This window comes from Leptonotus elevatus, chromosome 10, assembly GCF_054856555.1.
Source record: "Leptonotus elevatus isolate MCC_2025b chromosome 10, RoL_Lele_1.0, whole genome shotgun sequence".
Lineage (NCBI taxonomy): Eukaryota > Metazoa > Chordata > Actinopteri > Syngnathiformes > Syngnathidae > Leptonotus > Leptonotus elevatus.
In genome coordinates, this window is record NC_141248.1 from 23,841,166 (window position 1) to 23,859,599 (window position 18,434).

Sequence of the window (18,434 nt, forward strand, 5' to 3'; positions counted from 1 at the left end):
TGACACACACCCTTTCAAATTTGCAGCTAGCGAGTGCAACACGCACATACGCACACGCGCGACAGACGGGAGATGGATTCACGGTGAAAGGTTAAAAAAAAAGAAAATAATTATATTTATAACGTAACATTAATCTAACTGCTATTACATTTCAACAATAATGTTAATCCCACCGCTAACTAATGCTGGCAAATTTACTAGCTCGTAGCATGTAGCCACTTGTTGATATACTGTAATTGTGGCACAATATGAAAAACAAAAGCTGGACAAATACAATTTTCTTGGACTAAAATAAATACTAAAATGCTAGATTTATAGTCGACTAAAAAATGGACTCAATAAAAACGGGATGAGGTTGAATATAACTGATACAAATCTTAACAAGTGTGATTGAAACTGAACTAAGACCGAGACTAAATTTTAAAATGGCGGATAAAAGCAACACTACTTCCATTATGGATCTTGATGTCAAATCTCCTTTCATATTCTATACGAGCATGAAAGATGATCAAGTGAATTGTTTGTGTGTGTGTTTTTTTTATTTATTGCAGACCTTGTATGGAATTCGATCAGTTGCAACACAGCGCAGCCGTACGTTTGTGGCCGAGACATCTTCCAGTGTGTGTCCATATGCGCTCTAGAGTTTCCGAACCCTAACGCCCAGCCTGCGTAGCCTGGAACTTGCTGTGGTTAATGAGCTCATTGGAAGGGCCAACGCGACATGGAACACGAAGGTTGGACTCTTCCACAGTGCGGCAGAGGTGAAATATTGACACACGGCCCGAGAACAGGGATGGGCAGCTGGTGGATGAAATATATATATAATATTGGGGGGTCAATCTGAGAACATGCAAATTAGTGGGTGCCGAATCACGAGTATGCAGGGGTGAACTGTAGTTATTAGTTGCAATGCCACCCTGTACCACTAGGTGGCAGGCATGGCTTAGTTGTGCTTGCGCAAGGTATTCTATTACGCTATAATATGAGGTGAGTAGGTCTAGTTTATTTTAATTTTATTTTTATATGCAGGACAAACACCTCAACATGTGAGTTGATGTTTGTGAAAAACACACAAAATGATTCCTTGCACTTAATGTTGGTTTTTCTCTTCATGTTGTTTGATGTCACTTATACTTTATATTTTCTAACAATTATGAATGAATAAATTGTGGAATTGGGAGGTTAGATCACCAAATGATTCCCGAGCGCGGTCCCTGCTGCTGCTCACCGCTCCCTCAGGGGATGGGTCAAATGAGGAGAACGAATTTCGCCCCACTTAGGTGGGTGTGACAATCAGTGGTACTTTATTTTTAAATGTCCAAAAATCTAAACCTAAAGTATTATATTTGCCTCAACAACTTTGACAGAAAGCTCTTAAGTGAGTTTTTCCTCAAGTAACTAGAAAATGTAAACAAATCATTGCTTTCTTTATTGATTTCAGTGTTTGATAAATTCAAGAATTTGTATTATTTTTTTATTTGATCATGAGGAAAACACGTGATTCTTAACAATCCCCAAAAAGTTTTGATAGTAAAACAAAACACAAACAAAAGAGAGCATTTTGTGAAACATTTTTATTCATTGCAGCTGTTAAGCGGCCTCCATAAGCTGTTTCCAAGTCAGTTCGTAAATAACAACTTGACAGGTTGTCACACAACACTGTGGAGCGCCCCGCCCCGCAATGCGTCAGTCTGCTTTGGGACGCGCATGGAGAAATGAAGCAAAATGACAAGAACCGAGGTAGACTGGGTGTATGTGGCGAAGCTCCCCGGACCGTAAACATCGACGCACACAACATTGTGGAATCACCACAAATCGGGAGTCCAGTGGGACTGGGGGGGACCGCATGTGGCACAACAAATCCACTGGAGAGGTTGTGTTTTTTTAATTTGGACTTGTAAATTCAATGTCACACAAACTGTGGCTACGTGACCGAACCCAGCCCTGCCGCCAATTGCACAAATTCAGTCATTAAAACGCCCCCTACTAAAAAGGTTTGGTTTAACCTGTACCAGCTACAAAATGGCGGCAAAGCACTATTTTCAACTAGATTGGGCTTTATCTTGTCTAAAGGAAGCTCCTTTTTACACTGACGACCCTCATCACTGATGAACTTCATAGTGTATTATCTAATTCTAAGTATAATTTGAATTTTGTGTGCACATTTTACAATTGGTGGCCATGTTGAAGGGAATTGAGGCATTTCATTTAGACAAAACTAGTGCTCTCCCGCCATCTTGTGGCATCAAGAAGCTACACTGAAGTGAGTTGGGGAAGTTTCATTTAGACAAAAATAGCACATTGTCGCCATGTGGTCTTTCATCATAGTGTTGAATAAATATGAGTGGAGGTGTTTCTTAAAACTGTGTTTTGCCGCCATCTTGTGGCATTTTGGTATGATGCACCTTTGTTGAATCGAGTTTCCTTTAGACAAAAGCAGTGCTTTGCCACTATTTTGTCAATGTACCATGTTGATGTAAGTTGTGGAAATTCATTCAAATAAAATGTATGTTCTGCCACCATTTTGTTGAGGTGAGTTAAGGAGCACTCTGCTGCCATCTTGTGACAACTTTGTGTCAAGGAACGGTTGAAGTAAGTAGAGGAGTTATATTTAGATAAAAAAAATAGTGCTTTGCCGCCATCTTGTGGCCTCTACAGGAAATTGTAAACCTTTTGTGGAGGGGGGTGGGAGTACACCAATTACAAATTTCCGGTGGTGGGGGCAGGGCTCAATCGCCGTCTCTCGCAAATGTAAGCTTTGCTGTCCCTATTTGACAAATGAGTATTTTGCGTACAGTGTTTTGGTTTTTCAAAAAGAGCCGATGTTGGGGTCGAAGGCACTTGAGGCGCAAGTAATCCAGCACTCGAGTAGTGTAAAGTTCGAAAATGTTTTCTTAGTGTTTTTCGGCGCACGCGGGCACCACCTGATCGGCGCCTTCGTCGTCCTCGCGCCTCCCCTCCGGCGCTCGGGCCGAGCCGAGCTGCGGGGCCGCGTGCGGCGGCGCGCGGCGACCGCTCAACCACGGGTGCATCAGCAGCTCGGAGGCCCGCAGCCGTTCGGCGGGCGACTTCCGGAGCATGCATGCGATCAAGCACTTGGCCGGCGGGCACAGCCAGGCGGGGAGACTGAAGGCCCCGCGCCGGATCTTGGCGAAAAGGGCGGCGGGCCGGGTGTCCTGGAAGGGGTAGCGTCCCATCAGCATGGTGTACAGGGACACGCCCAGACTCCACACGTCGGCGGCGCGGCCCGAGTACGACGCCTTGCCGCTGGCCAGGAGCTCGGGGCCCACGTAGGCGGGGCAGCCGTGGCGGTCCGAAAGGGAGTCGGACTCGCCGCGCTGGAGGACGACGCAGTCGCCGAGGCCAAGGAGGGCCACGCGGGTCCTGCGGGGAAACGAGACATTCCGTGAATAACAAAAATCCATCGACCTAACCAACTTGAAACCTTTTTTTTTTTTTTCATCATACATCATTTATCTATGTATACGTGCTTCTGGAGGTGCTACTGTTTTGGTTAGCAAATGGGTTAAAATGGGCTCTGTTGTTCAACTGGCTACCATTTTAACAATAATCATCGTTTACATCGTATTTTTTCCCCCTAAAACATACAATGAGACTCCACGTGTGCTGTTTTGATTAGCAACAGAATAAAAATGGGATATTACTGTGCAGGAAACGTTCTTTTCAACATATGTTGAGACTTCACATAGTTCTCTAAAAGTTATATTTCGACCAGTACTGCTTTTTAAAAAAAAAATCTTTTTTTAAGTGCCAAGACCCCACACATTTTTCTGACTGTTTATGTGCAGCTGTTTTGGTTGGCAACAGAGTAAAAAGGGGCTAAAAGCTTAATTTTGCTACTATTTTAACCATTTTCACTGAAGCAACCCCCTTCGCTCCCGGCTGTTTTACCGGATTTTGACTGATTTTGCGAGGCCCACAGAATATTGTGTTCTAGAAAAACATGAAATCTACCAAAAGAAAGATTAGAGTCTCTTCTTTCATATTTTTTTTTAATATATATTTGTATTTGTTTCCGTTTTGCAGCAATTAGCATTAGAATATAGCTTCATCATTATTCACAAATCTGTTGAAAACACTGGCAAAAAGAGCTTGTTGCAACATGGTTGGCCCTGGTTGATCTCTCATACTCTGTTGCCACCTGCTGGCCGTTTTTGTAACCACTGCAATTGCTTTAAGCGACCTCTTCATGTCAGAAGCTGTATCAAAGCCTTCTGCATGCTTTAGCATAAAAAAATCATTTAAAAAAAAACGTATAAAAATAAGTTTTGGGGTTTGAATGAGTTAAAAGTAACCGTGCTATAGGAGATGACCTTTAATCGTTCCCGACAAAATACACGCATTCCTCTAACTGTCTACAGTGCTTCAGTAGGTGCTCCTGTTTCAGCTAGCAACTGAGTTCAAATAGCTGCTTTCAGCTTCACACAAAAAAAAAAAAAAAAAAAAAACTACGAGGGCCGCGGTCGGACTCACCTGAATCTGTCGGTGAAGACGAAGCGGCGCAGCTTGACGTCCCTTAGCACCACGCCGCTGCGGTGGCAGTGCGCCACGGCCTCCAGCATCTGCGCAAACAGGAGCGCCACCTCCTCCTCGCCGAGGCGCTTGCTGCTGCGCACGTGCGCGTGCATGTCGCCGTAATGGGCGGGCAGGAAGAGGTAGGCGCCGTCCCGCCGTATCACCGTGTCCAGGAGGCCGCAGATGTTGCCGTGGCGACCCAGCCGGGCGTACACTGACAACTTCTCCTGGTAGCCGGGCAGCGGCAAGACCTGTAACCATGGAAACGATGGGCTATCTATGCATCGCCACGATACTGTTTAAAAATCCGCATGTAGCGAGTAAGAAGAGAGTAAATACATCCGAAGGTTACCTGACACGTGTACTGCTGCTTTGTGGCGCCGTGCACAGCTCTAAACGTGTCCTCGCCCTCGCAGCGCTCAAACAGGAAGTAGGGCCCAACCTTGACTTTTGATTGCCTCTGGTTGGACTTGGGGGAGGGGCTTTTAGCCGGACTGAAGTGAAGCGCCGGGCTCGTGTCGGGAGGCGGAGGCGGCGGAATGTCCGGGCAGACTCTTTTGCATTTGGGCGATGCATCCTGGGGCTCGTCCAATAATCTCTTCAAACAGCGCTCGGCCACGCCCACGCTCATCTGTGATTGGGGGAGGAAAACGGGATGTGATGTCACAGAATCTACAATAACGCAAAACTGTTCATAAAATGGATGGACGGATTGATGGGTGGATGTTTACAAAAAAAAAAATTCACAACTAATTAAGATTCTAAGTAGTAAACACTTGCCACAAGATGGCGGCAAAGCACTACTTTTCAGCCATATCTTGTGGCATTTGTAGGCAATTACTACCTTTTTTTTAAGATAGCAGCAATTTGTGAATAGCAAAATGCGAATGAAGGAGATTAATGTAGGACTACATGCATCTAAGAGACTGCTGCTGTTTTAGTTAGCAACAACAGAGCTCAAATGAAGTGTAACGCGCCTCAATGTTCGCACGAAAACATCTTAACTAGGGATAGGCCGATTATCGGCCGGGCCGATATTCAGCATTTTGAAGAATCGCATGGCCGATTATAAATCCATTTTAAAAATTTGCTAACTTCAGGGAACTAACTATTTAAATTTTCAGAGATGCTGCTGACCCTGGGAACTCTCTGCACTTTCTGTTTTTGGTTGAAATTAAAAGAATTGAATACTTGAGGTATTTGGAAATTTTGGAAGACTTTATTTACTGTAGAAAACAATAGAGAGTCATTGTTTAAGTTGTTATTTAACTTTTGAAGACATGCTACTGTCCCTGGAAGATCCCTGAACTTTTTTATTAAGTTTTATAAAACAAAAATATCTATTGACTAAGATTTTTTCCCTAATATCCAATATTTTATGATCTCTAAAAGTTGTTCAGTAAACTCATATTTATTTATTTATTTGATCTAAGAGCTGGAGTTTCTATTTTTTCAAATTTTGATGCCAATATTTTCCCTTTTAGTCTAAATATCGTTATCGACGTCCTTGACTAATAATAATCGGTATCGGCCCTGAAAAAAACCCCCACATCGGTCTATCTCTAATCTTAACATTTAACTCTGTTGTTCCCGCCCGACTCATAAATATTAGCACGGTGAAAAGCGGGGAGGGCATCAACTCCAACTGAGCCCCTCACGTGTTAAGGCGTCTATAGGCTCCATGATGCAACTTCCTGTAAGCTGACAGACGCTTTCAGATCGTTGCATCAGAGCACAACGCTTTATAGTTTTAACCGTTTTAAATAGCGCCGACCGCACACATGCTTGCGCCGGCCGCACACGACGCACACACACTAACCGACCAATCAACAAGCGCACTCATATTCCCCGAAAATGACTCTTGATTTATTGTTTTCCTTCTTTTTTTAAAGAGCCACTGTTGACCAAGGCGGCGCTGGTTAAACAAGCTGAGTCACCATGGTAACACCATCCTGACACACACACACACACGCACACGCGCACACCCAGGGGGAGGTTATAAGTTGTTGGACTTGCAGTTTCACTATGACACACAAACTAAGTGTCATGTGACTGACTCTCTATTTACTCGATTACGCGCGAGTGGAAACTCTTCAGGCTTGATTAAAACTTGATCGGGTTCATCAAAAGAATCTTCATGTGCATTTTCTCAGTCGGATTAAGAGTACATTTGTACGCGTGCGCATCACTTGAATAGTTTCAAGGGTGGATTAAAATGACATGCGATTGGAAAATGTTCTAAGTTTGAGTGAGGGTACGCGTCAGTCTAAATCTTTTCAGGTTTGATTAAACAAGAGTTTGTATCAGTAAAAAAAAAAAAAATACTCCCCAGGGTTTATTGAAATGTTCTAGTTCTGATTAAAATTGCGCAAATTGAAAAGTTTCTATAGGGTTGATTAATATTACTTTGTTTAAGAGTATGCGTCAGTCAAAAACGTTGCTTTGTTGATTAAAATGAAAAATAACAATTTTGAAAAATAATCGAAGTGTGATTTTTTTTTTCTCTTTTGGTGTTGCAATTGCGATTTAATGTGTTTATTTTTTCAAGGGCCTCTTTCCGTGTATTTTTTAACAAGCAATAAATTATTGTGTATTATAATAAACTATCAGATGTATTACACAAAAATGTTTCAATCTTTTAAGTTATGCTTACACTAAAATAAAGGCAAATGAACTACGAATTAATATCACAGACTTCCATTAGAGTTGTTAACTTACGAAATACTTTGACTTGCAGTTTTTTTAAGCGTTCACAATGACAACTTCACCAAATTCCCCCAAACAAGTGTGGTGACACTATATGGATAAAAAGTAAATAAAAAAGTAAATATAAGTAGGCTATTTGATGAACAGCAATTGTTTGAAGAAAACTCTTTTGGATGCAATCATGTAGAAAAAAACACACAAATATTTTGGGTTGTATTCTACCAGTTTTACTTATAGACAAAATTGCACATTTCTAGCATCACATCATGAAAAAAATGGTACGAGTTGCACAAATTTGCATTTAACTTAAGCATATACATTTCTGATATTTTTGTTTTATTGTGACATTTTACATGCTGGTGGACCACGCGTTGCGAAACCCTGAATTCAACTCACAAACAAACAGAAAGTGTGTGAATTGAAATATTGCTGCTACTTATTCATTTAAAGTTATCTAAAAAGACTAACATTGCGATGTAGCCACTATTTAGATTGCTCAATTGAACTAAGATGTCTTTTTGGGATGTGCAAAGAAAACATGTCAACTCGAACCCTGAACATTAAGCTGTGAGTCAGCTACAAAACTCACTAACGCACAGTACCGCCTCGTGTTTATTTGAGACGAATTATTAATTTCCAGCGGCACTTCGTGAAGAATGTGCAGCAAAAATGTACTTTTTACACTTAATTAAACCATTTTAGTTCCATATTTCGGACATTTTCCCCTTTTGTGGGTGATATTTTAATCACTAGAAGTCCACGAACCACACTTTGAGAAACCTTATGTAAGTTAATATTTCACATCCAGTTTGTAAACAAAATAGACTTTTGAATTGAAGTTATTTTTCTACCTTTGGTCATTTAAGCTGTTTTAAATAATAGAATCGTAAAAAAAGAAAAAAAGAAAAGCGTTACCTTGCACTGGAGGGCACCTCCGGAACCAGCAGAACCCGGCGGAGCTGGACAATGACAAGCCCCGTTAAGGACGAGTCGTCGCGGCCATGGCAGCAGTTGCGTCCCGGGGCAAGTTCGGACCAAGTTCGGACCGACTGTCCGGGGTGTGACGCCCGCTTCTCGGTTGCGCAAAAGTGTGACAGACGCCGCGAAGAGTTTGTTCTGCGTCCGAAACGGGTGACACTAACACAGCTGACTTTTAGTTGTGCTTCGTTTCGGGTTCGTGACAAATAGATGAGTCCGGAGTGGGTCAAGCAGAACTTTTTAACCGGAGTGAGACGATCGAGAACTCGGCGAGCAGCGAGCTAGCGAGTTCGCCTTTGTTTGGTTCCTCTCCTCGCGCTGTGACGTCAGCGGCTGGGGGCGGGGTTTCGATGTTGCAATCCTGAGTGGATCCGTCGTCAGACAGATGACACGTCACTCACGCATTTAGCATAACGTGGTCATATTCACAAACAAAACGAATTACATCAGCTTCCATTTTGACGTTTTCCACCACACTTCCTGATTACAGGAATTGAACACAAGAATATGACATTTATATTTGCAGGTACAGTACATTTGCATGCATGCAAACTATTATGAATTGACACGTGTTGAAAACCCGTTTTAGTAAAAGTACAACAAAAATAATGACTAAATGGTGAATTCAATTTTGACATTTTAATCATTTGTATGCTTCTTTGTGTTCTTATTACTATATAAAACACTTCTAACAAGTTCCGAAGTTCCACAGCCTGCACATTTCCGCTTGAGTCACGTGGATTCCCGTGAAGTCACTCACTCCTCCTCAGAATTTTACAACCCTGGGTTAAATGTGATGCCATGAAGGTGTGCTCACTTGGGTGTGAAGCCCCTCCCATGTCCAACATGTAAAAATAATTGTCCCAAAATATGCGCAAAAGTGTGGATAATTGACAGCTGAACGCGGACAGGATGTGCAACCAGTACAGGAAATGAAGTCACTTGGGTTTTAGGCTTCCTTCCTGTCTCTGGCAGCCTCACCACATACATGCGCATACATGCACACACTCATATTATTATTTTTATTCCTTAAATGTAATTTGTATACATTAATGTCATGTTATAATGTAAAAGATAACATTCGATGTTCCTGTTGTGTCTTCATTATTTGTGTGTATTATTTAGTGCCACCTAGTGGTGAACTAATAGAATGCAACAATTTTGAAGCAGCGATGAAAAAATGGCTAGCAACTCACTGGAGCAGCTAACAAGAGTGGCTCGGCAAAAACTAGCCGGAGCGGCTAATAGGAGGAGCTAGCGGTAGAAGCTAGCAAAAGCAAAGCAGAGGGAGACAAGCGGCGAGAGCCCGAATCACGGGACTCAGTGGGGACCACCTGCAGACCCCAGCTGTGGAAGGTAAGCGCCGATCGGCCCATTGGGTCTGATACTAGCTGCAAGCACCACCACAGGCTAACTACGTTCGCAAAGTTGTCCGTCGCAGAAAGATGGCGGCGAAACATGGAAGGCGTGGCACGATCACAAATGAATTTCATTATTCCTCCCAAAAAGACACTTGAAGTCGACTATTTTGGTTTGAAGAAAAGCCGTCCCCATTGTGGGACTACCTGCCGTCAAAGCTGAACTTGTTCTTGATATATATATATATATATATATATATATATATATATATATAGAGAGGGAGAGAGGGGTGTGTCTGTCATAAGTGGTTGCACAAAAAAGTCACTAGAAAGCATGCCTGGAAACACACAGGAAGTGCTTTTTTGGTTTGACGCGGCCATTTTAAGGTCACTTTAGCAATTCCCAGGTGTCCTTCAAAAATTGTCGTCAGGATTTTTGCAAATTAATTCAAGTTATCTGCACCTTGTTTAATGATCTGACTATTTGTATTGATATTGTTTTCATTAATTACTACATGCATTAATTCTGACTTTTGGGCAAAGTTTGGCTGGCCTTGTTCACGCACTCACAGTAGGTTATCTTCACGTGGTTCGCGTGTTTTTATGCCACATGATGAAATATTGAAGAAACAGAGGAGCAGTGTGTACGCTGTGTGTGTGTGCGTGTGCATGTTCGTGTTAAACTTGACTCTTTTTCATAAGCGACGTGATGAAATCAGAGGCCAAGTGTCTGACTTAACTATGGCCTGAGCGACACGCGCGCACGCACGCACGTACGTACGCGCACGTTCATTCTCTGGATTAATGCACCACCTGCGCTGCTTTGATCCCCACCCAATGCCACTTCCTGTGATTTGAATCTACTTCCTGCGGTGCGCTCTCTAGTCTTTGTAGCTTCAGGGCATCCCGCCCCGGCGCACCCCCGCCGGGCGCTTTGAGAAAGGCCTCGGGCTGCGCACAAGATAAAACATCCCTGTGAGCAAATTGTTCCTGTAAGTAAGCGCGTTCGCCGGCAAAACGTTAAAACGAGAGTACCTTTCATTGGGCGTCTCATCAGTAGACTAATATTAGGCCAATGCTTCTCAATTCTTTTTTTATTAGCCCCCGAGGAAGAAGAAAATATTTTTCTTTCCCAAACTCTCTGCCACGACTATAAATAGTATCATTTGTGTAAAACTTGTTGTAAATACTGTACACTTCTGCAGTGGAGCTAATACTCCTTGTAAAGAGCACATTACTGCCACCTACTGTAGGGGATGAGCAATTACACTTTCTTTGGTGACAGGGCTATGATAGTTTTCGAATTTTTATTATAGTTAGTTTTTATTTAATTTTGAGTTTTGTTTTTAGTTACTTTTAATTAGTTTTCAGGGTGGCTCTATTAGTTTTTATTAGTTTTAGTTATTTAAACAATTCTTAGTTTTAGTTGTAGTATTAGTTTTCATTTTACGTGTGTGCAAGATTTAATAAATACCAAGGTAAAATAAAAATTGCTACGCATTTCTTACCTAGTGTTGCGTTTGGGCTGAATTAAATGCAAAAGCAGACAAAAGTCAAGCACGCAAAATTGTCACCTCGGAGTGACGTCATCTGAAGGTGCTTTTCTATTGGCTGCTGCTAGAGAACGTCACTTCTGTGCGACACAATTTCAAACGTCCTTATTCCGGTTAAATTACATTTAAAATCATCCCCAAATGCTCATGTATTACATTAATTACCAAAGACAAAAACTAAGGACATTTTCACTTTAATTATAGTTAGTTTTAGATAGTTTTGTAAACATAAAATGTCGTTTCAGTTTTCGTTTAAAAAAAAAAAAAAGCATTTTCGTTTTTATTTTATTTTGTTAACGAAAATGTTTTTCGAATTGTAGTTTTAGCTATTTCTTTGTTTTAATGAACTAAAATAACATTGCCTGGGGGTTGTGATTTCGGCCATAAAGCATTTATAACGATGTAAACTACTGTTCATTGGACCGAATCGTTTCGTAATTAGAACGAATCGGCTCATCAAAGTGCCGGGAAAACATCCAACTATTTGCATATCACTCGCCCGGGTTGCACTCAATCAGTGCGCGCGTGCGTGCGCGTCAGAGGCAGGCGGACCGACAGGGCCGAGGATGGCGCAAAGACAAAGCTGGAGTCTGGCTGGCTCCTTAATGAGCCTTTAGTGGCAGCGGACGTAACGGAGGAACCGAGGAAGGAGTGACGCAACGCACCTGGGGAGACGCGTCAAGACTGACGCTGGCTTGCTCACGCGCTCGCTCGCGTCTTTTCAATAAAGCCCGAAGTGGCAACATTGCAAGACTCCACTGATGGAGCATCAGGCTCGCTTTATTGCACATGATTGCAAATGTTGTTTGTTATTTGCAACGGAGAGGGGCGACGTGTGTCAATGCTGGGTTTTTTTTTTTTTTTTTTTCATCTGCATGGGCTTTAACACTAAATGAGCTTGACCCAAAAAGGTGAAGTGACGTTTTTTTTAAATTCAGCCGTCAGAGACAGTTTCACTTTCCATCATTTGGTTTAGTAAATGTGTCTCTATGAGTAGATGCACACAAAGTCTCAATCAAATGTGTCTGAAAACATACAGGGAGTCTTCGATTTGGGTTCGAAGTGGCCATTTTATTGCCATTTTAAGGAGGTCTAAAAACAGGAATTCTGTCATTTTGGTTTGAAGTTATAGGACCATTTTTGCAATATGCATGCAGGAGTCCTTTAAGATGAACTTTTTTTTTTTAAATATTTTTTTTAAGCCCCTGACATCAGTTTCACAGCATAAAATTTGGAAGGTGCATCTATTTTCAGTAGACGCACAAAACTGTTTTAATATACCATGCTTGAAAACACACAGGAAGTCTTCTATTTTGGCTATTTTAGGATCATTTTCGTCATTCCAGGAGTCTTTCAAAATGAACGCGTTTTAAAGATGATTTGTTTTGTATTTCAGGCCCAAAGCCAGTTTCACTTTGCAGCATAACTTTTGGAATACGTGTCTAATAAGTAGGCGCAGAAAAAAAAAAGTCTCAAGAAACAATGCCCAAAAAAACAGACAGGAAGTCCGCCATTTTGGTTTGAAGTGGCCATTTTAGGACCATTTTCAATGAACTTATTTTGAAGATTTTATATATATATATATATATATATATATTTGTAACTTCATCCCCTGAAGCCAACATGGAGTTTGGTACATGTCCGTCGTGTCGTAGTGGTCACTTTCCCCTACTTTAAAATATATTGAATAAACAAAGTTATCCTTTCCTATCATGCCAAATTGTGCACCTGATGACTTTTTCCTCTCCATTTTCACGATATATTTTTTCCCATCATTCCCAAAAGAATCCCCACTCTTCATCCCTTCAAAGGAGCACAAATTCCCCATACAACCTGTTTGGCCACCATTTTGGTTTTTAAGTGGCCATGTTAGGATCATTTTGGCCATTTATCTATGCAATGTTCCAAGTCGATGCTGTGGGGAATTGTTGAAATATTGAAGTGAGTTGAAATCAAATCAAATGTAACAACATCGGTTTCCACTCCAGTGTTGACTTTGTTGTCACAGTTTCGATGTCATCCAGCGGGAATCCTAAAATATATCAGCCTCTCTCTTTGCCACTGCTTCTGTTTTGTAAATGTTTTACTGATGACAGTGGTGTTGATAGGCATTGCTCGAGGGTCAAAGGTTGCCCACACACACACACGCACACACATACTCAAGCTCACGCGCACGCACACACACACCATGTCGCAGAGGATGGAGTTGACATGCCAACAGTTACTGCCGGTTTCATCACAGAGACAATCCCAGACAGCCCACTGTGTGTGTGTGTGTGTGTGCGCGCGCGCACGTGTGTGTGTGTGTGTTCTAATACCCACAAACAGAGGTCATCATGGATGACGCAAAAGTGATATAAGAAGATTCTCTGCCAGTGTGTATGCGTGCATGTTGCAGTTGCGTCCAGCGAGCACGAATGGACCAGCGCGAACGCAGCGTTTGCTTTTTCTTGGACTTTTTGTGTATTCGGTCGTCACGTTAAGGTCGCGATTGTGGTCAGGAAATACTGAACAGGTTTGACATTTGTGATTTTTTTTCGTGCGTGTCCCAAGCAGATCGGGAAAGGCAAATTACACTTCAAATTAAAACATGGCCTTGTTCAGTTAACTCATTCACTGCTGCGTTTCTGTTTGTCAGCTGGAATCCAAACGTGAACTGCCATCAACGAGTATTTTCGTCAAATACGTTTTTTTTTAATGTGGATGTGTGAAAGAAAGCAAGGTCTCGCAAAGCTTGTCTGTGAAATTCAAGTTTGTAAACTACTGTAACGACAAACAAATCCCTGTAGGTGGTGCCGTTGCATCGCTTTGGTTAATAAAATCATGAATGGATAATGAATAATAATTATAATAATAATGATATATTCATTCAATATTGCAAATAATTATGGGCTGTTGTTTGTAGAATTTTGAGAACCAAAAAACTGGGAATATTGCTGTAACAGAAGTTGAAGTTCCGGATGCACAAAGTTTCCACAGCGCTTCACTTTTCGTGACTTTCACATTTTTTGAGGAAACAAATGAATTCGTTCCACTTTTTGAATAAATCTGCAACGACAACGTGGAAAAAGCGAAGCACTGTGACTACTTTCCAGACGCTCTGCAGAATATGTACAAATATATCTTATTGACAAGATTCAGCATTGATAGCTGGGTTGCTGCCATGGAAACGCACAAAGGTGAGCGTGGAGTCAAAAACGGCATAAAAAAATGTTCATCAACACGGAAACGTAAAATAGTAATACAGACATTCAATAAATGTAACATTTGTGTGTGTGCGTGTGGTTCCATGCTTTGATTGCTCTGCTGCTATATGCCCATCAAATGCAACTTTGGGCAATACCCTTTGCACACACACACGCGCGCACGCACACACACACACACACTGACACACACTTCCTCTCCCACCGAAACAAACAAAACAAAACAAAACACACACACGAGCTCCCTCCATCACCATCAGGCTGCTTTCTGTCGTAACGATGTGCAATCAACACGCAACGCTGACCAACACACACACCACGCACACACACGGGGAAGGTTGAAGGATGAAGTCAGCCTGTGATTGCAGAAGAGTTACAGTATTGACTCATTCCATTCACCAATGTGTGTGCTCGTGTGTGCGCATTACTTCATTAGCACCACAGTGCCACAATAGCTAGTGAGTTAGCCGCCATGTTGATATTGGGTGCAATTCATATGCTACATTAATTTGTGAAGAACTCTGAATACTTTCGAATGAAATAATCCTAAAAAAAAATATGACCCAAAAGGTCAAAGGTTTTCATCACGCAGGCATTGGACGACAGGACATGTCAATTATTATAGCAGCAATGTGATTTGGACATATTGCATGGTGAAAAAAAAAATAGATGTTTTTTTGTTCACATCATGCAATAATTTATTTATTTATGAAATCAACAATTGTATATCCGATCCATAATTTTATATTTTTTATTTATTTGATTAAATCTACTAATAAACAAATGTAAAAAAAAATATATATATATATATATATAAATATAATTAATACATTCTTTTTGTTTTATTAATTGGTTGTGGTTGGTTTGATTTATTAATTTATTGTTTAAAAAAATATGAAAATAGCTAAATAAAAAACGGTAGATTATTTTATTTATTTTATAATCAATTTTACATTCACCTTAATTTTTATTTATTTTATGAAATAATTGTTTAAAAAATACAAATAAAAACTATATATTTAATCAATTATGTACATTTTTATACAATTATAACATATTAATTGGTTGATTACTTTACCAAAAAAAACATCAGACAAAACTATTAAAAATAAGAATACATTTTACTTAAATAAAATACTTTACATGCATATTTAACATACATATTTTTAAAATAAATCTTCCTTTTAATTCTTTATTTTGTTTTTCTTTTCTTTTTTAATCGCAACTGTTTGCCCACCAATAACGAATATTAGAAAGGAAACCTGTCTATAAACACACTAGAGGACGGAAGGTGTAGTAATACGACAATTATTTTTTTCAAAACGTTGATCGTCATTGATGCAAGGTGACTTTATTTTTTATTTTTTAAGCAAAGCAGCACCATCCACGACCACCAGAGGACACCAAAGCTGTACGTTTACTTTTGGCCACTTCTCGACACCATTCACCGTCAAGCGGTTTTCATGTGATAACCATGTGGTTTGCACTGAAAACATTTACAGTACTAACCTTTCCAATGGTATGTACAATTAACGAGGGACCCTGAATGCAACGCGACAGATTTAACCGTTCAACTATTAGTGAAGGAAAGGCTTAAAACACCCCAGTTTGTTTGTCTTTATTCTTCATTTTTATGGGCGAGATTACTGCTTCTCGTACCCTACGAAGACCAACATTGTCTCATAAATTGGATACAAGCCTTCGTTCGGTAAGTATTCGCCAAAGCGCCCACTTTCTTTTCTTTTTTAAACACTCACTTCCGGGTTCTCCACCAATCACCAGTAGCTCTATCATCCGTCACGTAAACGTTGCCCTTCAGGGACCTCGGGAATGTATGATTGTTTACATAACAATAAGAAAAATTGAGTGCGTGTAGTGTTCAAATTTCAGGTTTAGGCTTTCAAACTAGGGTTAGGGTTTCACAGTAAGGTTTCATGCCTGGGTTGGGGTTTAAAAGAGGGGTTTGTGCCAGGGTTGGGGTTTTAAGCCAGGGTTAATGGTCCAAAGTTATTATTTTGTTTCCGATTGACCACAAAAGTTGTTCCCATACTGTAATTGTAATTCATTGCTGATTTAAGGACAGCAATGAGGACAACGTGAGGACATAATGATGTATATGCCTTCGACGTGCTTGTTAATAAGACTGAATGCTGACAATACGTCCAGCAGTAACAAATAAATCACTGACTGGCACGCATAGTTGACATTGTTCACATTGTGATGGACATGAGGCCCAAAGAAGAAGAATTTAAAGTGGAAGCCATCATGTGACAGGAACAGATAAAGGTCAAGAAGCTCTTTCTTGATGATCATTGACGGTCGCACGACACAGAAGTCGTGAGGGTCGTTACCTGAGCACTTATGTTGCATTTGAGGAAGGTGGGATTTACGCAATCAATAGTATACATTATATTGTGTTACGTGACGTTATTTCAATTAACTAACTTAAAGTAATAATGATTATGAATTAAGACACAAATATATGTTTCTAATCTTGGAAAATGTTTTGCCATTTACGTTCTTTGTTTCCTTGGCAGGGGCCTTTTTCAAGTGACGTCAGGTTGAAGCCTGTTGGTCCCTTTTTATTTTTCAACTCCGCAACTCGGACCTCTCAGTTCAAAGAGGCGCTCAGTGCACTTTTCCTCGCCGGAGTTCGGAGAAGTCTGACTTCCCACCTTCCTCGAATGCAGTTTAAAGCGGCGTGATGTCCTTTTCGATCGACAGCAAGTGGCAAAATGGCCGCAACCGGAGATGGAAAAAAAACGGCTGGATTTTTACTGCTTAATTCATATTCCACAAATCTGAATTCGTGTTAAGACTCGTGGGCCACATAGAGCACATCATGTAAGAACATTTTGTTTTGATTTATTTATTTATTTAGTCATTGAATACCCTGCAGTATTGAATTGTGTCATTGACATTATTAACGCAAATGCTCACGGGGGAAGCATCGCATTTTCCTTTTACGTAACATAACGTGATCCTTAAATGTCAAACGTGCTTCTCTTCATCTTTTTTTTCTTTCTTTTTTCTCCCTAAGGCGATGCCTTCAATTTTCCACGTAACCGCCTGCAGCGCTCAGCTGATTAAGCCGCTAATCAGCTTCCCTTGTGGGCTTACTACAATACGACACTCCTTCAAATACTGTATATCAAAACTTTACTGACACCTTATTGGAATAACACGCATATGCAGTCGTGGAAATTAACACAATTGAAACACACAGAGGTAGCATTCGTGTTGATTTGGATGGAATCGACTTTTCTCTGTCATTTTTTTATGTGAGACGTTTGAGGTCAGCTTGGCGTCAGGTCAGCTGATCCCAGTAGCATGTGCAGTGTGTTAGCGCGTTAGCGTGTTAGCAGTCATGAGACGGCCGCCATCTCGTCCCAGATGCCTCTCGTTAACCCGGCGCTGGCCGCATGATTACCAAGTGAAGGTTGACATGCTAACAGGTTTTAGGAATGTTGGAAGTAGCCAGAGTACCTGGTACCAGGTACGACAGAAAAAACCTGCAAACTCAACCACGCAGCCGGCAATCTAACGTCTAGCCAACTGTGTGAGGAGGACTCGGGCAACGTCCCGCCTGGAGTTGCGGCAAATCGACAACCCTATGCGGATCCACGGGATTTGGGCTTTAAAATGATGGGATTGAAAACAGGTTAGGGTGTCAGTCTAGGGTTTCATGTCTCTGTTGGGGTTTTCAAATGAGGGTTTAGGTTAAGGTTTCAAATTGAATGTCAAGGAAGGATCTCAAGCCCGGAATAGTTTAGCAAGAATATGGTTCAAATTTGTTTTAAATCGGGGTTAGTGTTAAATTTGGATTTCAACCCAAATTTGAGGTTTTAAATTCGGGTTTTCAAATCTGGGTAGGGTCTTCAAGCCAGGGTTAGCGTTTCGAGTTGGGGTTTTAAGCGCGGTTAGAGTTTGGAGTTAACGTATCAGGGGTGAAAAATAAGTATCAAAACAAAGTCAGGGTTTCAAGTTCGGGTTTGCAATTACGATTGGATGTCAGTGTTAGGTTTTCAAAATGTCTAAATCTGGGGGGGTTTTCAAGCCTGGTTTAGGTTTTCACATCTGGATTGGGGTTTCAAATTAGG

The 18,434-nt window shown here is 41.0% G+C and overlaps 1 protein-coding gene and 1 long non-coding RNA gene across 2 annotated transcripts; one reads left to right on the top strand and one right to left on the bottom strand.

Annotated features, from left to right (window-relative positions):
- Positions 1 to 7: 7 nt before the first annotated feature.
- On the top strand, positions 8 to 7,465 carry LOC147167694 (uncharacterized). The gene is made up of 3 exons (XR_015096302.1): positions 8 to 90; positions 552 to 761; positions 6,429 to 7,465. It is a non-coding gene; the product is annotated as an uncharacterized LOC147167694 (long non-coding RNA).
- On the bottom strand, positions 1,563 to 8,532 carry LOC147167695 (tribbles homolog 2-like). Its single transcript, XM_086087308.1, has 4 exons — positions 8,158 to 8,532; positions 4,889 to 5,167; positions 4,495 to 4,787; positions 1,563 to 3,384 (listed from the first exon to the last, which is right to left on the bottom strand). The coding sequence occupies exons 2-4, from the start codon at positions 5,165 to 5,167 to the stop codon at positions 2,895 to 2,897; spliced, it is 1,062 nt and encodes a 353-aa protein (XP_085943434.1). The 5' UTR covers positions 8,158 to 8,532; the 3' UTR covers positions 1,563 to 2,894.
- Between the last annotated feature and the right edge of the window lie 9,902 nt (positions 8,533 to 18,434).